Source organism: Patiria miniata, unplaced genomic scaffold, assembly GCF_015706575.1.
Source record: "Patiria miniata isolate m_02_andy unplaced genomic scaffold, ASM1570657v1 HiC_scaffold_25, whole genome shotgun sequence".
In the NCBI taxonomy this organism is placed as follows: Eukaryota; Metazoa; Echinodermata; class Asteroidea; order Valvatida; family Asterinidae; genus Patiria; species Patiria miniata.
Window position 1 is genome coordinate 11,617,027 of NW_024037064.1, and position 18,150 is coordinate 11,635,176.

At 39.9% G+C, this 18,150-nt stretch overlaps 1 protein-coding gene across 1 annotated transcript; it reads right to left on the reverse strand.

Annotated features, from left to right (window-relative positions):
- Positions 1-218: 218 nt before the first annotated feature.
- LOC119733044 (ZP domain-containing protein-like) lies at positions 219-16,171 on the reverse strand. The gene is made up of 10 exons (XM_038206625.1): positions 16,084-16,171; positions 14,238-14,297; positions 13,484-13,572; positions 8,100-8,385; positions 6,915-7,243; positions 6,177-6,319; positions 5,301-5,564; positions 4,347-4,452; positions 2,939-3,128; positions 219-1,217 (listed from the first exon to the last, which is right to left on the reverse strand). The coding sequence occupies exons 1-10, from the start codon at positions 16,169-16,171 to the stop codon at positions 1,027-1,029; spliced, it is 1,746 nt and encodes a 581-aa protein (XP_038062553.1). The 3' UTR covers positions 219-1,026.
- Positions 16,172-18,150: the final 1,979 nt, after the last annotated feature.

The following is an 18,150-nucleotide window of genomic DNA, read 5'->3' on the forward strand; positions in this document are numbered from 1 at the left end:
ACACGTGCATGAGCGTCGCGAGGGGGGGGGGCAAAAAAGGAGGTGTAACTAGGTAAAAAAAAAGGAGGGACGAAGTCATATCTAGGGTTTTGTAATTTACCTCGACGTTGGCAGTCGTTTTAAATCGATCTGCACCTTTTCCCCGATTTATTATTGAAAAATGCACGCACAATTTTTTTTTAAAACATTGAAAATCAAAAGAAAGCATTCAAACGACATTTGCAACAACATCAATTCGACGATTTATTTATCTATTAATTTGTAAGCATTTGGCATTGAGATAGCCGTGGGTGATAAGCATTTAAAAAAATTATGGTTAAACGATAATTAAGAAAAAGCATTTTTTTCTCACTTTTTTTAATATTAATGCAAAAATTTCATTCATTTTCATAAGGGGGTATTAAAAAATCGTTGCCCACTCAATGCACCAAATTGAGCTACTTTTTTTTTCTCATCGAATCGGCAGGGCATTTGCTTTAATTTCCGGGTAATTAGCAATTTTTCTACTGCTAATAAGAATAAAAATGGGGAAAAAGCTAAATAAAAAAAGAAATTTAGTCACTGATTAGTTTTGCCAAATGAGCTTGAAGAAAAAAATATGTGATTACTACTCTACTTAGCCAGTTACTTTTATTGGAATACGACAGCTATTCAAATTGAAGACAACTTAATTTTACTGCATTAAATCAATTTCTATTATATATCATCCATGCCTATCAGAAAAAAAGATTTTTACTTTAATTGTTCTCAATAAGAATAAAAATGGGAAAAAAGCTAAATAAAAAAAGAATTTAGTTACTGATTAATTTTGTCATATGAGCTTGAAGAAAAAATATGTGATTACTACTCTAGTAAGCCAGTTACTTTTATTGGAATACGACAGCTATTCAAATTGAAGACAACTTAATTTTACTGCATTAAATCAATTTCTATTAAATATCATCCATGCCTATCAGCATAATAGATTTTTACTTTAATTGTTCTCAATTTCTCTTAAATCTTTTAGAAATATGGATTGATTTCCTTTTATGAACTAAGACTAGTAGACAGTTCCTGTGCCTTGTTTTCTTCAGTGGCCAGTGGCGAGTACAGTTGAAGGCGTTGGGTGCCTTTACGCATCACGACAATCAGTGTGCCGAGTACCAGCACGCAGCCAACCAATAGGCAGACAGTAGTCAGAAGGACTGGCAGCTGAACAGACGACATATGACTTCCTTCTGAGAAAAAAAAACAAAAAACAAAAGCGTACAGATGCTAAATTTTTAGAGCAGGAATTTAACACAAAATGCCATTATCTGACTTAACAAATTCAACATTTGAAAATGGACATATTTTGGGTTTTATTTGCACATCCTTTAATCCCCCACCTCCTTTGCTCATCCAACCCTAGTCTAGTTAACACCATACCCGAACATCTACCCCAACTGCATTTGACACAAACCACAAACATCTCACCACACACATCCCAATCGAAATCCCAAGCCACTGTGTCATACCCACCCATGCAACCATACTCCACACTCTTTATACATCTATGCAATCAACCCAAAATTTAATTAGACTAACCCACTCTACCCTACACTATCCCTTCTACTACATTCCACCCCTCTATTCCAACACTACTCTCTGCCGAATCTATCCCTTTACCCCCAATCTATCCCACCCTGCCAACCATACCGCACCAATTTAAGTCCGACTCGAACTGCCCAATATCCTACCCCACCACCACAAAAACAATCCATCCCTTAACCCTTACTCCATCCATACCACACCCAACGCACTCCATGGTACCCTATTCCACCACCCTATTCCCTACAACTCTAATTCTTCCTATTTGCATTCTCTTCCTTCCATTTAATCCCCCACCTTCCATTCAATCACACCCTGCCCACCACACACACAGTCCCGCTGCATATCTTATCCCATATACCATGTACCCTACTCAAACACTACTCCTCCCTATACCCATTCCTTCCCTAAACTTCCTCTCCATCCCTATTTATACCAGCCTATTATATTATACCAACTATTATATCCCACTCCAAAACACTTACAGCCCCCTCCCTACCTAATCCTCCCTAAAACTTCCTCTCCATCCCACCCAGCCCACCACACCCAGTCTAATTGCACACTACCCTTCCCACCTACACATATCCTGCCCTAATCTATATCCACCAACATCAATCCTACTCGTCCCTACCCAGTCACTACACTCCCTTATAAACCCTTCCAATCAATTTATCCCTGCAGCACATCCAATGTCTCCTTACCCTCCCCTTCCACCCTGCCCCATCCCAGCCTACCCCATCCTACCAACCTCATCCCAACCTACTCATATCACCCACCCTATCTCTCTGCCCCTCCCTGTCCCACCACAACTACACTGTACATATTACACCAGGCTTGCACCTTGAGTGCAGAAAAACATGCAATACAAATCAGGCCGACTTACATACTGACTCTATAGTTAACAAATTTCTCCAAAATTCTCATGAGGTAAAGACTAGGTCTCCACTATTGCACCAGCAAAGTTTGAGGTCTCAAATCAAGACTGACATGACGTTTATTCAACACTGTGCACCTATTCTATTTGAGGCTAAAGGGCAAGGCTAGACTGGTACATATCCAAAAAAACTGACCCTTCAGTAGTTTGGTGGCATGACTTTGTGTAGAAATAAAAAATGTGTGGTAATAGACACTGTGTATCAGATGTTTCTTTTGACACAGTTACTTGATGCAGTACTTCAGGGGTGTTGGACTGGTTGTTTCATTTGTCAGTCTATTGTACTGCATGTTTTTACTATCTTATGTTTGGCACTCTCAAACACAGAAGTGAGAGTCCCAAACATGTTGACTAACACTTACACCCTACCACCCTACCCATCCCCACCCTAGTCATGTTCCATTTTTCATAGCCTACCCCTTATCCTTTCCCTACCTTTCCCCCCATCTTCCATCACGGATATGGGTCCCTGCGTGATGGCATAAGCGCGGGAACCAGACGCAGATCTGGCATGGCGTCTGTGCACACCGGGGAGTAAGTTCATGCCTCTAGTTGGACATCCAATGGCACAGCGCGAGGATGCATCAGTGGAGTTACACAGAACCATGTCACAATGGACGTACACCTATAAAGAAGGAACAGATTTGAAAATAAGATAAAACTTGAGACATTAAGTTACAACATCTAGGTCCCTAGTATTCAGATGGAAAAGAATCATTTGTCTCTGTGTGCATCAACTACAATCATTAGCTTCAGCCCGCCCCCGCCCTTTTAAAACTCTTTGCTTTTTAATTCTGGGCCCACTGAGATTTTGAAAATCCTGCATCTGCTTCTGAATCATTCTTGCTGACCAGTAGTTTTGTGTGAGCTGGGATCCATGGGAAATCAGTGAGTTTTCCTCACTGAGTGGATCACCCAGGATCAATAAGAAATAAATAAATAAATGATTAACCTGACATACAACTGTAGGTCTATGACATGGTGCCTGGCAGATATATGAATAACAACATAGTGAAACAAACAAGAAATTAACTTAAGATTTTGGAGTTTTCCAAAGAACGGTGAGAAACTAGCTCTATTTGATTTGTATTATGAATGCCAAGCCTTAACCTTAAACCATTCCAAATCTGTTATGTAATTGAAAGTAACTACAGAGTGTGTCAAACAAAATGCAACATTCAGGCAAACAAATAAGTAAAACTGTTAATTGCTTTTTCTTCAATGAACTTTTATATCAGATTAAAGCCTGACCATTTGCCAATCCACTCCTTGGACAAGCTAAATCTGGGTTGACCACTGAATATGTATTGAATGGGCATTGAAGTTAATGACACCACAGGTGGGAGTGACATCAGTAAAATGTACACCCTTTCACTTAATGGATTGTATTTTTGGATCTAGGGACCCAAATGGCATGGGGTAAAAAGGGGTGAACTGAAGTATAGTCAGGCTTTAATGTAATATCTTATTTCATTGAAGAAAAAAACAATTAAACTGTGTTTATTCATTGTTTTTCCAACAGTTTCACTCTTTTGGCACACTCTGTACAGTTGTACAGTATGTACGCTTTGTCATTTATATAAGAATATTGGCAACTAATAGAAAACAATTAGAACAAGAAAACAATTAGAACCCGCTCTGTAAGGGTTTCATTCTCTGTGCCCAGCCTCACTAAATTTTATTGGTAAGTAAAACCACTCCATCTCTTCTACAGTACAATTATATGCACAGTACAGGTCAACCAATGTAGGCGATCTTCACTATTTGACCCTGCTGCTTTGCTATACAGCGCCCGCTATAGTTCATGCACAATTGTAATACCTCAAGGAAATTTAACACATACCACCGGCTGAGGTAGGGTATCTACGAATGCGAAGGCATCAATCTCAAAACGTTCTACGTCCGGGTCGTATGATGGATGGAAGATCACTGTGCTGTCCTCGATGCACCTGCACAATAGAAATTAGATACAAGAACAGCAAAATGGGTGGTCAAGACTCTGTGACAGTTTAATTGAAAATAAAGGATCCTCTAAATGTCAATTACACGTTTGGGCAAAAGATCAAGAGGGTCATAATTGTTCCTCTTTCTGGTTCCTGTGTAGAATCAAACGAAACACATGGTACCACAACTTCCTAGCTCACATTTAAAAAAATAAAACAAGAATCTGAAAATGAGGTGATATCCATTTTTGTTAAGAAACGTGTATAGAAGCCTTTTGATTTCTTTTTATTTTTGTTACCTGGGGGTGGGGGCCATTACCCAAATGCCATATGGCGAGGCCATGGGAAACACATGGGAGTTATAAGGATTGGTCTCTTAAAACACCATGGTGGTCTCTTAAACTACGGCGGTGTCTCATGGGAACACCATGCACAGCTGAAAAAACGCCATTGTGTCTCATGGACAAAACCCCATGGTGAAAATTCCAAATCCCATGCTTCATGGGAAACCCATGTGGTACGTGGGGTCCAAAACCCCATGGACCACCATGAGAAATCTCCATGCCGACCCCATGGGCAATCTCCATTGTGTTCCCATGAAAAATGTCCATGGGGTGGGGGGGGGGGCCCAAAAGTGTGATTGTGTGTGATTTTGTTGATTATATTGAAGTATACATGAACTCAAAGACCTATGGCACACTCAAATCGTTTTCTGAACCCCTACCCACAAAAAAACTCATTTGGTAAAATTACCTCGGCAGAAGAACAAGCTTGTCTGAGTGATTCTGAACATGCTTTTGTTGTAAGACATCACATAACTCGATTTTATTTACTCATAGAAACCATTAGCTCACCCATCTTGGATGAAAGTGTAACGATGAAAATCATCCGAGTTGGAGGTAGGCGTGGCGCGACACGTCTGCACAAACAGCTCCAGTCCAGGCTCACTCCAAGTTCGAGCCTCGAAGTAGAGTTTGTTTCCCATTGCGACGTGGACGGGGTAGTCAACAGGCTGGTAGGGTGTGGTGTAATCGTTGCCATGGTAAAGTCTGAGGGAGAAGTTGAAGGAGCCGTAGCCATCCTCCCGGAATGTGATCTTGGAGGTATCCGGACGGAAACTGCATATGAATAGATGACATATCAATGCTGTCAATTTGTTGGTCTCGGGGTATACCTCTTCCTGGTTTCCTCAAAACCAGCCCAGCTCAGTTATTCCTTATTTTTAAGTCAAAGATTCACTGCCCTGACTTCCAAATATCTAAATCTCGGGTTAAAACTGCCTGATTTCATAATTTCAACCCACCTAGCTTCCAAGTGCATCATTCACTGGTCTGGAATACTTCAATATCTAGGTCTTGGGTTATATCTTCGCTTGACTTCTTCAATTAACCGAGGTCAGCGATCCAAATCCATGCACTTAAATTACCTCAGTCTCGGGTTATATCATCTGATCTGCTTGAATCCTTCCAACCTACCTTAGCCCAGTAAATCCTTCCATATAGTGCACGGGGAATGCCAACTGATATTTCGGTCAAAGTATACAATATTGCCTGGTTTTCCTAAAATCTAGTTCAGCAATCCCATCCCTTCAATTTCAATGATGCACATGACTAGAAACCATATAGTCTCCGATTCTGACATGGTTCCTTAATTCCAACGTATCATAGTGCAGCGCGTTTCCCATTCAGGTCCACGAAGTGGACTCGAATTGCATTATCTCACAGACCCACCTTATTTCAGCGATCCCTTCCAAGTCCATCATGCACTGGACTGGAATCTCGATATCTTGGTCTCGGGTTATAACACTACCTGGTTCCACAGGGATAGCCTCATCGTGGATGACGTTGAAAAAAATCACATTGTCTCCACGAACCTGCCAGAAACCAAAAAAACAATTTTGAAGATAAACCGTGACAGAACCTTTTAAGGCACAACCACAAACGCTTCAAAATAGAATTATGAAACCCTGTTATTTCAGGGTATTTTCTTCAGCTAATCATGACAATTGAGGATTTTGCAGCAAACAGTGTGCCACACTGGAGCTCTTGAAAGTTATTTACCGTTCCTGATTGAAGCTCATTTTTGAGAACTTGACATGGCGTTTCTGTAATGGCAACTTGGGGGTCAAAGATGTTTGTGTAAAGCATTAGGGAAAAGCCAATGATGAATGTATTATTTCAAACACAATTGTGCATTTTTGTTGTGATGAGCAATCTAATTCACAAACCTAGTAATTCTACATGTAGGTCGGTAAAGGGCGTTATTAGCACACACTTTTCCAATAAAGACTTCTGGAAGGACCTGTGTCATATAAAATTTGGACTGCATAAAATCCACCTAAAAGCCCGATTGACTTGTAGGTTAACTTTTGTGATCAGCTTTCCCGAATTAAAGCACGGTAAGAACGTTTAAAATTAAACCTGTACAACTAATAAATATAATAATAATAATACTATTGCTGAATATACCTCCATGAAAGTCCCACATCCGTCGTAAGTTGTTGCAATCGTAATATGGGTGGCGTTATGACGATTACCGACACAAGCCGGGTCCAGAAAATGCAGATGAGTTGCCAGGGCATCACCGATCATAGAGCGGGGAATGAAAATCATCATGCCAGAGTCAGAGCAGTCCACTGACAACGATAGGGGTGGTTTAGTCATTTCTGGCTGGTGGCTAGCCCCTACAATCTCCTCTGTTGTGAATTCTGTCGGCTGTCTGGTAGGGTTGTCAGATTCCGATGATATGGTCCAATCCCAGTGCACTGGAGTGGTGTATATTTGGGCCCCATCGGTTGCTGTCAAAAGCAAATGTTTCAAAAAAATGACAATGCCATTCCATCTTACTCCTTTTTATTTTTGTCGACTTATCAGCTGATTTGCGCTGCATATGTCCGATTTCACAAGGACAAAATGTAGCTTGCATGTTTGCTGTTATATGCCTCCGGCTCAAAATATTTTGGTTGGGTTTAAAAGTGATTGTCTTGTAAACGGATATATTTTTTTGGTTAATTTTGGATGAGTCCTCATTCACTACTGTTTCCTCTGAACTAGGTTTTAAAGGACTGGTTGGTGCGAATATCGCTGGAACTGGAAGTGATCCAAGTTGGCAATACAAATTTGGAAGTAAAATATGGTTTTCCTTTCTCACTGGTTTTATTAATATTTGTTCACTGTTTTTCAACTTTTTTAGGTACTTCTTCTATTCGAGTTTTTTTTCCAGTTACCTGCTTTTTACCCTTTTTTTTTAAACAGCACTGTTACAATTTCCTGCTCTTCAAACAAGAAATTAAAAATTTAGAATTTGATGAAGTTGAGGTATAAATTGCAGAGACGAATATTTGCCTATAGTGAAACATATGTGACTGTTGATTGTGTAATGACAACGGGTAAGTAAAATGAAGGGAACCGAATTAATATTATTGTGTTCTTAATAAGCAATCACATTTGAAACAACGACGATAAAGAGCATGTTCTCTCTATAACAAAAAAAATAAGAAATAAACTGCTGAAGTTGAGCAATATCAGAGACAGGCACGTTAAACAAAGCTCAGTTTTGTAGCTGTCCATGGAATGTCATTGACAGCTATTCGACTGAGTGAGATAAGCGTATTACACACAGTACTATTAATTCACCAGTACGTATTTACTCACCATGTGGTACACCACCGTACACTGCTCTACTAAGGTATGGATCATTGAGAGCAGCAGATGGTACATAGCATGGTGCTGGGCCTTTCACTGCACCTTCACCAAGTATGAAATGATATTCCGTTCCAACGGGCAGGGACATCTGACCATACAGTCGATCCCTTAGTAGAAGTTGCAGTGTGTCAGGAGCTGGAAATCGTACGTACCAATGTACCTGGGTAGGCATTGAGAGCATACAACCGCTGCTGACGCACAAATAAGCCCGACCCGGGCTTGTTGCTATGGTTATCTGCAATTTGAATGTTATTTTGAATTTGTGAAAATCAATGATTTGAAATGCAAAAGAGGGATACAGGAAGGGTGATATTTTAATGTGCTTGCTATGTGACATTTTAGGTTGGTGTTTACGTGTTTTTTTATGCGGTACCCTGAGATATAGATTTTCAAATTGAATTGATAATTGTCTTTCCAATGAGATATTGCTCGAAAAAAAAGTCGCCGTTGGCAAGTAATCAATTAATGAATTTTAACTTTTGAATGATGAGCGTTCCATTTGTTTTTTGGAATTGAAATCAAGCCGGTAATTGGATGGGTTTAGTCCGCCTGCGCCGCCGCATACATGTACTGTTCAGGGCGTTCGTGTAGTGTGCGGTATAATAACACGCAGGAACTCTTGGTGCAACCTTGACCCCAATATGCGTGTGCGTTGATTGCAAGCCAGGTCGCGAAACGTTCAATGGGCCTTATTAGTCCAAGAGCCAGGGTTCTTTTATTGTGTGGAAATGACCAAGTGTTTAGTGGGTATTTTTGGAAAGGGGGCACCCTGGGGAATTCGAATGGCTGGTCTTAAAGTTCCCTGGCGGCGGACCTGGATACCAGGAGCAGATAAGTGACGTCACATTAGCAGTGGTTTGGACATGCAACAGCTGCCGTGTCGAGAATGGACTGTGTACGCAGAACGTACGTACAACCATAGATATAGAATTTAAAAAAATAGATCGGCAGCGCGTCCACACGCGCGGACGTGCATGGAGGGTCACGTGCTGGAGGAAAGATACAAATATTGCGCGCAAAACGTGACGAACGCAACGCCGTGTACGCACACAGTACCTCGTGTGCATCGCTAACGCGTGTGCGCATCGCGTAATACTCGGTGCTCTTTTCTAGCTTCGCGCGCGTTGAGCTAGGTCACGTGCTGGAGGAAAGATGCATTTAGCTCCATTACTTTACGTTCATTTGTTGCGCGTCCACGAGAGACAACAAAAATGGCGGAGATTTATCGCACAGTGAATGGGCGAGTGTGGACGCGCCGCCGATCTAGTCTTTTTATTCTATATCTATACGTACAACTGACCCAGCGGCTGTTGGATGTCGATGCACAACCAACAGATTGTGCACAACTCGACGATGCACAACACTGAGAAGAATACGAGCCATGTATACGTTCTATTTTCTTTTTGAATGAGTTCATATCAATAGACAAGCATTTAGAGAAGATGTCTGAGTACTATGAAGAGAATATTATAATATTTGGTCACGCAAATGAAGGTGTTTGCCTAGCAACAGCATCCTCTTTAGCAACAAACCTTATTTAGAGTCTGAATAACTTGCTTAGATATACAATACGAATCTACAGTAGAAATAAACATTTTTGGAAGGTTATATTCTAGTCTATTCAAATTGGCTAGGCTGGCGGTCGGCCTTGATACCTGAAGTAAATACGAGACGTCACACAAGAAAATGAAAAATATGGCTGTTGTTCAGCACCCAGGAAACTTCCAATGTTTAGCCTGAAGGATAATTTTGTTTTTAAACGAGTTCACATAGATAAACGAACTTCAAGAAGAGATTTCTGAGTAATAATTGCAATAAGATATCCCACCTAAGATATAAGATATCTCACATGATCATTGTAATTAAGATGTTGGTTGCCAAACAATCGCATAATCATTAGCAACAACCCTTCATCACCAGTCCTGATTAACTTACTTGAAATAAATCTACAAAAGAAATTACCAATTTGTTTGTTGGTATTTTTGTTAGAAAGTTTACACCTTGGAGAACTCGAATGGTTACCTGGCGGTGAATCTGGATACCAGGAGTAGATAGATTATGTCGCATCAGGAGATAAAAACACTGCTGATGCGCAGCACTGAGCAGAATATGGACAACGTTTTAGAACTATTTTCTTTCAAACTCAATGGATGAACAGAATGAAAAGCTACTGGAGTCATGAATAGAATATTTCACCTTCGGTATCATTATGATCAGGATAATTTGACTGTGAATGTTAACTAGCAGCGGCTCCCTCTTAATCCATAGTAAAACTGTTCAAAACCTGAACTTTAACACTAGACACAAATCTACACGAGCTAAGTCAAACGGAATTATTTCAATAATGAAACTAGGTTTGCTATATAATCTTAAACCTGCCTAGTAATTTGTCAGGGAAGCAAAACAAAGGTCCTTAGCAAAGGACCCATGACATGAGAAAACAACATATCTTGTATACTTCTCCGAAGTCTAGGCTAAGATTGTTTCCTTTATCCTTTATTCTGTATTTTGGTTCCAATTTCAACTTGTGGTACGTTTAGAGAAAAACAAGGGCGGTTCCAGAACACATTTAATTTTGGTCACCCTAAAATGGGTCTAAGAAATACGGAAGGGGATTCAGGGCCGGCAGATTTCTTTTTGATTCCAGATGTTCTGTGGGTGCGATCTCAGACAATAATTTTCTGACCACTATAACCAAATTATTTTGGATCCCCAGATCCGCGATTGGACACAAAAGGAGGGCTGTACAGTGGCGTTCAGGTCATCTAAATAAGCAGAAGACCGTCTTAGAACCGTCTTTAGAACTCGATCCCTCAAAACAAGTTCAATGAGTCCACGCATACAAGATTCAGAAGTGAAAGCCAACTCAATGTGGTTACTGTATAAACTTTCGACAAGTTGTGTTTGTTTGTAGTTTGAAAGTTAAATTACCAAGTTATGTGTGTCTTATAATGATTTATCCGTGGTCCAAAAAAAAAGGCAACCAACACTTACATTTGTGTAATAAAATGCTCGAACATGCTGTTCATAGTACTCAGACATCTCCGCTAAATGCTCGTCCATTGATATGAAATCATTTAAAAAGGTAATAAAACGTAAACATATGGCCTGTATTCTTCTCAGTGTTGCGCATCGTTGAGTGCGCCATCCAATAGCCGCTGGGTCAGTAGTACTTGTGTTCTGCGTACACAGTCCACTACTGACCCGACGGCTGTTGCATGTCGTAACCACTGCTTATGTGACGTCACTTATCTGCTCCTGGTATCCAGGTCCACCGCCAAGGAACCATCAGACTATTCAATTCGAATTCCCCAAGGTGCACCCTTTCCAAAAATACCCACTAAACACTTGGTCATTTACACAAAATAAACGCCCCCCTGCCTCTTGCTCTATATTCATGAGTTGGCCATTTTTGTCGAGTTCCGTGAATGTATTTCATTATTTTTTAAATGTTGAATGAGTTGGAGCCAAACTTTTTTATGCAGGCACAATACAGCCTTATTTTACTGTTTTTTTTTTTTTTTTTTTTTTAAATATCATGGCTGTAAATAATATATGGCTTTAAACATTAGGGAATGTTTAATAACAAGTTTTAAATTACTCATTGAAGCAGACTGGAATTTATTATAAATCAAGTTGTTTTCATTTTTCTTCGCAAGTTCAAACAATTAAGATTTTACCTAACATTTTAATTCAGCAAGGCCGACTCGTGAATAAAGCCAATAGTGAGCATAAAAAAGTAGCACAGCCCTGGTTCATTTTGGTGGCACCGGACAAACACGGCGGTTTCCTCACGGTACAAAGTCACGACCCTATAAAAACTGAGTTATCGCACTGCTCGACAAGTCATGGAAATTAATGGTAATATATACCTGTGTAAGTATCATAAAAGTATCGTAGAGGGCGCTCACAACCATGTAATGCAGATGTTGTTTGAAAAAAACAATCGCAGCCCACTCAAGGGCCCCGCTGAAAAAATGTCGGATTCTAGATTCTCTGTACGTGGTGCAATCTGAGGATTGTTTTGGACCGAGTTTTCTCTGATTTTAAAGTTAATCCTAAAGGGGCCGGGGCGGAATCCGCCCCCCCCCCCTCAACTTTTTCCGCGCTAACTTTAATTTTTTTTTCGCAACCCGAGCTGTTCTGACTTATTAGCCCCGAGCCTATCGCATCTTGTGATGCCAAAAACATTAAAATCGGAACACAGGTTGCCGCGCTGCAAAAAACAGCTCCGACACTACGCTCGTGAAAACTGAATTTCCCCATAAACGTTGTGTACATAGACCAGAATTACCACTTGTGCATATGCATAATTAATTAGCCATAATGCCAAAACCCTTTGACCTATAGTGATGACATTTCTTTGGTATGTTTATGATGTTGTTTTATCCATTTACCGAGTTACACAATTTGTTGTCCCTCGATGGCCGAGATCTTAGGTGGGACCGCCCCGGCCCTTTTAGGGTTAAACTTGCTCGTGTTTACAACTCGCTCATGTTTTAAAAGTTGATTAATTATTATTATTTTTTATTTCTAAACGTAACTCCTCACCAATCACGCGCCGCCGATCTAGTCTTTTTATTCTATATCTATACGTACAACTGACCCAGCGGCTGTTGGATGTCGATGCACAACCAACAGATTGTGCACAACTCGACGATGCACAACACTGAGAAGAATACGAGCCATGTATACGTTCTATTTTCTTTTTGAATGAGTTCATATCAATAGACAAGCATTTAGAGAAGATGTCTGAGTACTATGAAGAGAATATTTTTTATAATATTTGGTCACGCAAATGAAGGTGTTTGCCTAGCAAAAGCATCCTCTTTAGCAACAAACCTTATTTAGAGTCTGAATAACTTGCTTAGATATACAATACGAATCTACAGTAGAAATAAACATTTTTGGAAGGTTATATTCTAGTCTATTCAAATTGGCTAGGCTGGCGGTCGGCCTTGATACCTGAAGTAAATACGTGACGTCACACAAGAAAATGAAACATATGGCTGTTGTTCAGCACCCAGGAAACTTCCAATGTTTAGGCTTAATGATTTTTTTTTAAACGAGTTCACATAGATAAACGAACTTCAAGAAGAGATTTCTGAGTAATAAATGCAATAAGATATCCCACCTAAGATATAAGATATCTCACATGATCATTGTAATTAAGATGTTGGTTGCCAAACAATCGCATAATCATTAGCAACAACCCTTCATCACCAGTCCTGATTAACTTACTTGAAATAAATCTTTCTTTCGAACCCCTCTCTTCCATTGTACGGGCCTGTCTAACATCTTAACATGTCTACCTACCAGGCTTGTATACTCACATCTTGATCAAACCTAAAATTCTCAATCATAAAGTGACCAGGCACGTTGACCGTAGCGTTAGTCCAGGCCTCAACGACAACAGGAGGTGCTAAAGAAACATCAATCAATATAAGTTATATGGTATGGCCATGGTATGCCAACGCAGCAGTGGCTTGAGGTTAACATGGAGGTATTTGAAATGAAAGATATCCTAAATATGAATTGAAAATGTCACATATCAAATATCTGAAGAGAAGTGTAGTTTTCCACGCTAAGGGTGGGGTGTGTATCTGCATTCATGGCTCGACTCATAATGCCACCGAACATCAACACTTATGCTTTGTTTGATGGCATCAAAAATGTATGATGATAAGCCTGCCGTGTAAAAACTATTCAACATCTATATACAGTAGTGACATGCAGTCACTTAACTGCACGTGGTCTAATCCCCCTTTTGAGGGTGAAATTCTGGGCTGTATTAAAACAAGGAGTTAAATCCTTTGTTGCAGCTTCAATGTTTAGGCTTAATGATTTTTTTTTAAACGAGTTCACATAGATAAACGAACTTCAAGAAGAGATTTCATCAAAGGTGGTAGTAAAGCATTCGATTTCGTTAGCATGTTGAATAACGAAAAAGCTTGTGATCAAATTTGTCCAATCACATTTTCATTTTTAAAAATCATCTGTTTTGGAGGGATTTTTAACTTCTCCCACACAAATGTTGTTTCCCATATTTGAAGTAAATGGAGCTAGAAGGAAAAAACGCCCTCTTACCGACACTTTCACAGTCCAGCAATGGCGTTGTTGCTTCCTTTGTGTACGGAGCTTCAGTTCCTACATAATCATAAGCAAATAAATGAACTGGTTTTTGTCACCTCGTCTGATAACGAAAACATCATGATTTTTTTTATTTTAATTATTTGGCAAATTCTTCTAGTTGGTCACATTTTACTCACATTTTACTCACATGAACTAACAATGAAGTGACTTCGTAGAAATGTTGGGTTAGTAACATTGCCTAGAAGTGTTTAACTAATTATTTTCACAGAGTAAAGTCGGGTACAATACTAGTCTACCCTCTCGAGCACGGTCTTGGATTTTGGAAGTTCAGTAGTTTCCAGACCTATGATCCTTCGTGAGTATAGTCTCCACTAGGACCATAAGAATCTATCTGCCAAAGTTGGTGCTTCAGACCAGTCAGTTATGACCTTGTCAAAAATGGGATTTAATCCTCCTGACTATCAGAAGTTGAGAATGAGTAGTTTCAGAAAGTTCCCCGAGTGTTATATACATGTGTATGGCGGGAGTTAACAACTTTTGTTTCTGTCCAGCATTATCTAAGTACGTCAGATTGGTGATAGGATTGTTCAGATGATAAAAACATTAAATTTGACACATAGTCAGAGTATGTCACGAGAAAGATGTTTGGCTATATATAGGGCCATCGCAGATTTTCCTATGAAAAAAACACAAGTAGGATAACAAGCAATGACAGCCATTTTGAAAATTTTGAAAATGGCTTGTTATTCTACCTTTATTTTTTTCAAAGGACAAATCTGCAATGGCCCTATAGCTAAAAGGTTTATCTAGGGCATGTTCTTACTGTCTGTCAACTTTCATGCTTTTATCATCAAATGAGCACTTCTATCATATTTGCACCAATCTGCCTGACTATCTTGGAAGTTCAGTAGTTACTACACTTTCCTGAGGTGCTGTCAAATCCTTGGGTTGGTTACATATTGTCATATATGTCATGTATTGTCTTGGAAATTGAGTAGTTACTCCTTTAGGGAGCTGTCCAATCAGTGGGTTAAATAGATATTCTCTCATCCGTCGTGTATTGTAGTGGAAATTGAGTAAATACTCCTTCCAGGGTGCATTCCAATCAGTGGGTGGGTTACATATCGTCTTATCTGTTGTGTATTGTCTTGGAAGTTAAAAGAAGATACTACACCTTCCACGGTTGTTGCCCAATCAGCAGTAGTTGGCTGGAAGCCTGGGTATGATGTGGTCAAGTCTCCAAACGGCTGGGTGGAAAATACATAAGTTGGGGCACCATCAGTAGCTGTATGAATATGATGCAAAAGACACCGACTTTCATTGTAATTTTATTCCATGTTTGTATTTTTCAGCCTTTCTAATCTAAATTTAGTTCATAATCAAACTGAAAGTGAATTTAAGATGTTCGGAAGCTCTCTTTTTCTAAATCAAATTTTCAAATGAGAAAATTACAATACCTTGATTCATGTACAAATGTTACGGTTTGAGGGTATATTGTTGAGTAAATTGATGAACTTGATGGGCCACATTTCAAGTGATTGAGAGTGCGTAAAAGGACCACATTCTGGGTATATGCCAACAGTATAGGCAGATTGGTGATGAGATTGTTCAATTGACGATGAAAGCATGGAACTTGGCACTTAGTCAGAGTATGTCACGGGAAAGATATTTGGCTATTTGACTATCACATATTTGTATTTTGAATAGAATCACAAGAAATGGCAGCCATTTTGAATTTTTTGAAAAGTGCTTGTTTTTCTACCTTGGTATATTCCACAACCATGCGGCAGTGTAAAAAGCCCTGTTCCACAACACAGCAGTCAGGTCTACAAATACCAACCTGGTGGTGAGCCGGTGTACAATGTGATAGCAAGCCAACCAGAAGAAGCATTACACGGGGCAGGACCAGTCACTAAATCCTCAGCCATTATAATGGTAAACACCCATTACCATCCAAATCATATCGATCCAAATTCATCGACGAATGACAGCGAGTTTCTATTGTGTCTACAGCCGTCTGGACAGTGTTGCAGGTCTGGGCAGACTGCCAAGCATGTCGTCTGTATATGTAAACACCTGTTAGGCTCTGAGCCACCGTGACCTAATGAATAGTTGGAAGAAAAGACACAAAAATGCATGACTCTATTTAACCAAAAGTCTGTGGGAAAAACCCATTTGTACTGATTGAGTGGCAATTCAATAGATCACTTTTGACTTATTCAGTTCATTAATAGCACAACTTTCCAGCATTAGGATTATAAGATACAGCGATGGTTCAAAATGTAAATCGTTGAAGAGTTATTTAAATGTATTCTTCAAAATTATTACGCAATAGTATGTAACTAAAAAGGACACATTTGTAGGATAAATTGCTCGGAAGACAATATACAACCTAAGAAAAACAATAGTAAAATTAGAAAACTTGGCATCTTTCTTCTTTCCAGATAAATGTGGCTTCGAAAAATAAGAATCACTACTCGTCATTAATCTTTCACGTCACATATATGGGAATTTCATCAAGAGCCTCAAATGCAGTGCCAACTGCTAATTTGTAAGACAATTGCACTGACACACTGTTAAAAAAAAGTGGGCAAAATGGGTGGATAATTCGACCAATGCAGGTCGATTTATCAACTGCCTACACTCTTGGGCAAATTCTTCCCAATAGTTTGACAGTTTTTACCCAATTAAACCCAAGCGGAGGTAATTTAATACCAATGCTGGATGAGTTACATTGCCCAACAGTGTTTTATCCAACCTTTTTTACAGTGTAAGCAGGCCATTGTTCTGAGTAGCAGACGTTCACGTACATGTATGCATGGATAGCCACACTGTAAGAACGCCTAATACGAACATGCAAATTTAGTGCAACCCCGGGTGTGCAGCCATTCGGGGTCAACTTTAGACTCGACATTGTGACGTCGTTTCGAGCAGAAGTTCTGTCAAAGCTGTTGATTTGTCCTTTAGCTGCCATGTTGTTTTGGTAACACGTACAACAACGGGTCACCAAAGACCCGATAGAAAATGCCGGCTGAATGGTCAGAATCTGGAGATCGTGGCGCAGTCTTGTTTTGCACAATTGATCGCCGAGTCTGCGCGCATAATTATCATAGACACTTGACTTGCAAGTGGCTTTCCATAGACTATGTGATACAGTTCCAAACATGCAAGCATGTGGTTTTTTTCTTACAACTCTCTGACAAACGTAGTATAAGCCTACTGTGCTTAAAAAGTTGTGAAGACACCAAAACGTTAAATTTACATCCCCCAATGAATGCAAACGCAAGTTAAATGTTACCTGGAATTCTATTTCATACTAACCTCCCGATCATACTGGATGGTTAGTTTAGCTAAGCTGTGTGAAGAGTAAAATCCATCAGCTGGCCAAGACTGAATGACAGTGGGACGTTCTGTAAAGGAAATCATTTCACAGCTTCCAACAGTCATCCAAAAATACAGTTTGAATCCCATAATTATAAGACATACACTTGGCATCATTTACTTTAGGTAGGATTATATAACTTCTAAGTAAAGTTTCTTAGCACAAAGGGTAGTGTGTGTGGCCTAGTGGTTAGGGTTCGTGACTGATGATCAGAGGGTCCGGGGTTCGAATCCAGCCGCTGGCCATATATTGTGTCCTTGAGCAAGGCACTTCACCCCCACTTGCCCCTCTCCACCCAGGAGTATGAATGGGTACCGGCATTAGCTGGGGAGTAACCTGCGATGGACTGGCATCCCATTCAGGGGGAGTAGAAATATTCTCAGTCGTTTCATGCCAAGGAAACCGGAGATAAACACCGGCCTGATGAGCCACATTGGCTCGGGACAGACTTTACTTTACTTTTACATAAGTAAAGTTTCTTAGCACTGTATTGGACACAGTAGGCCGTTATATTTACCACATCTT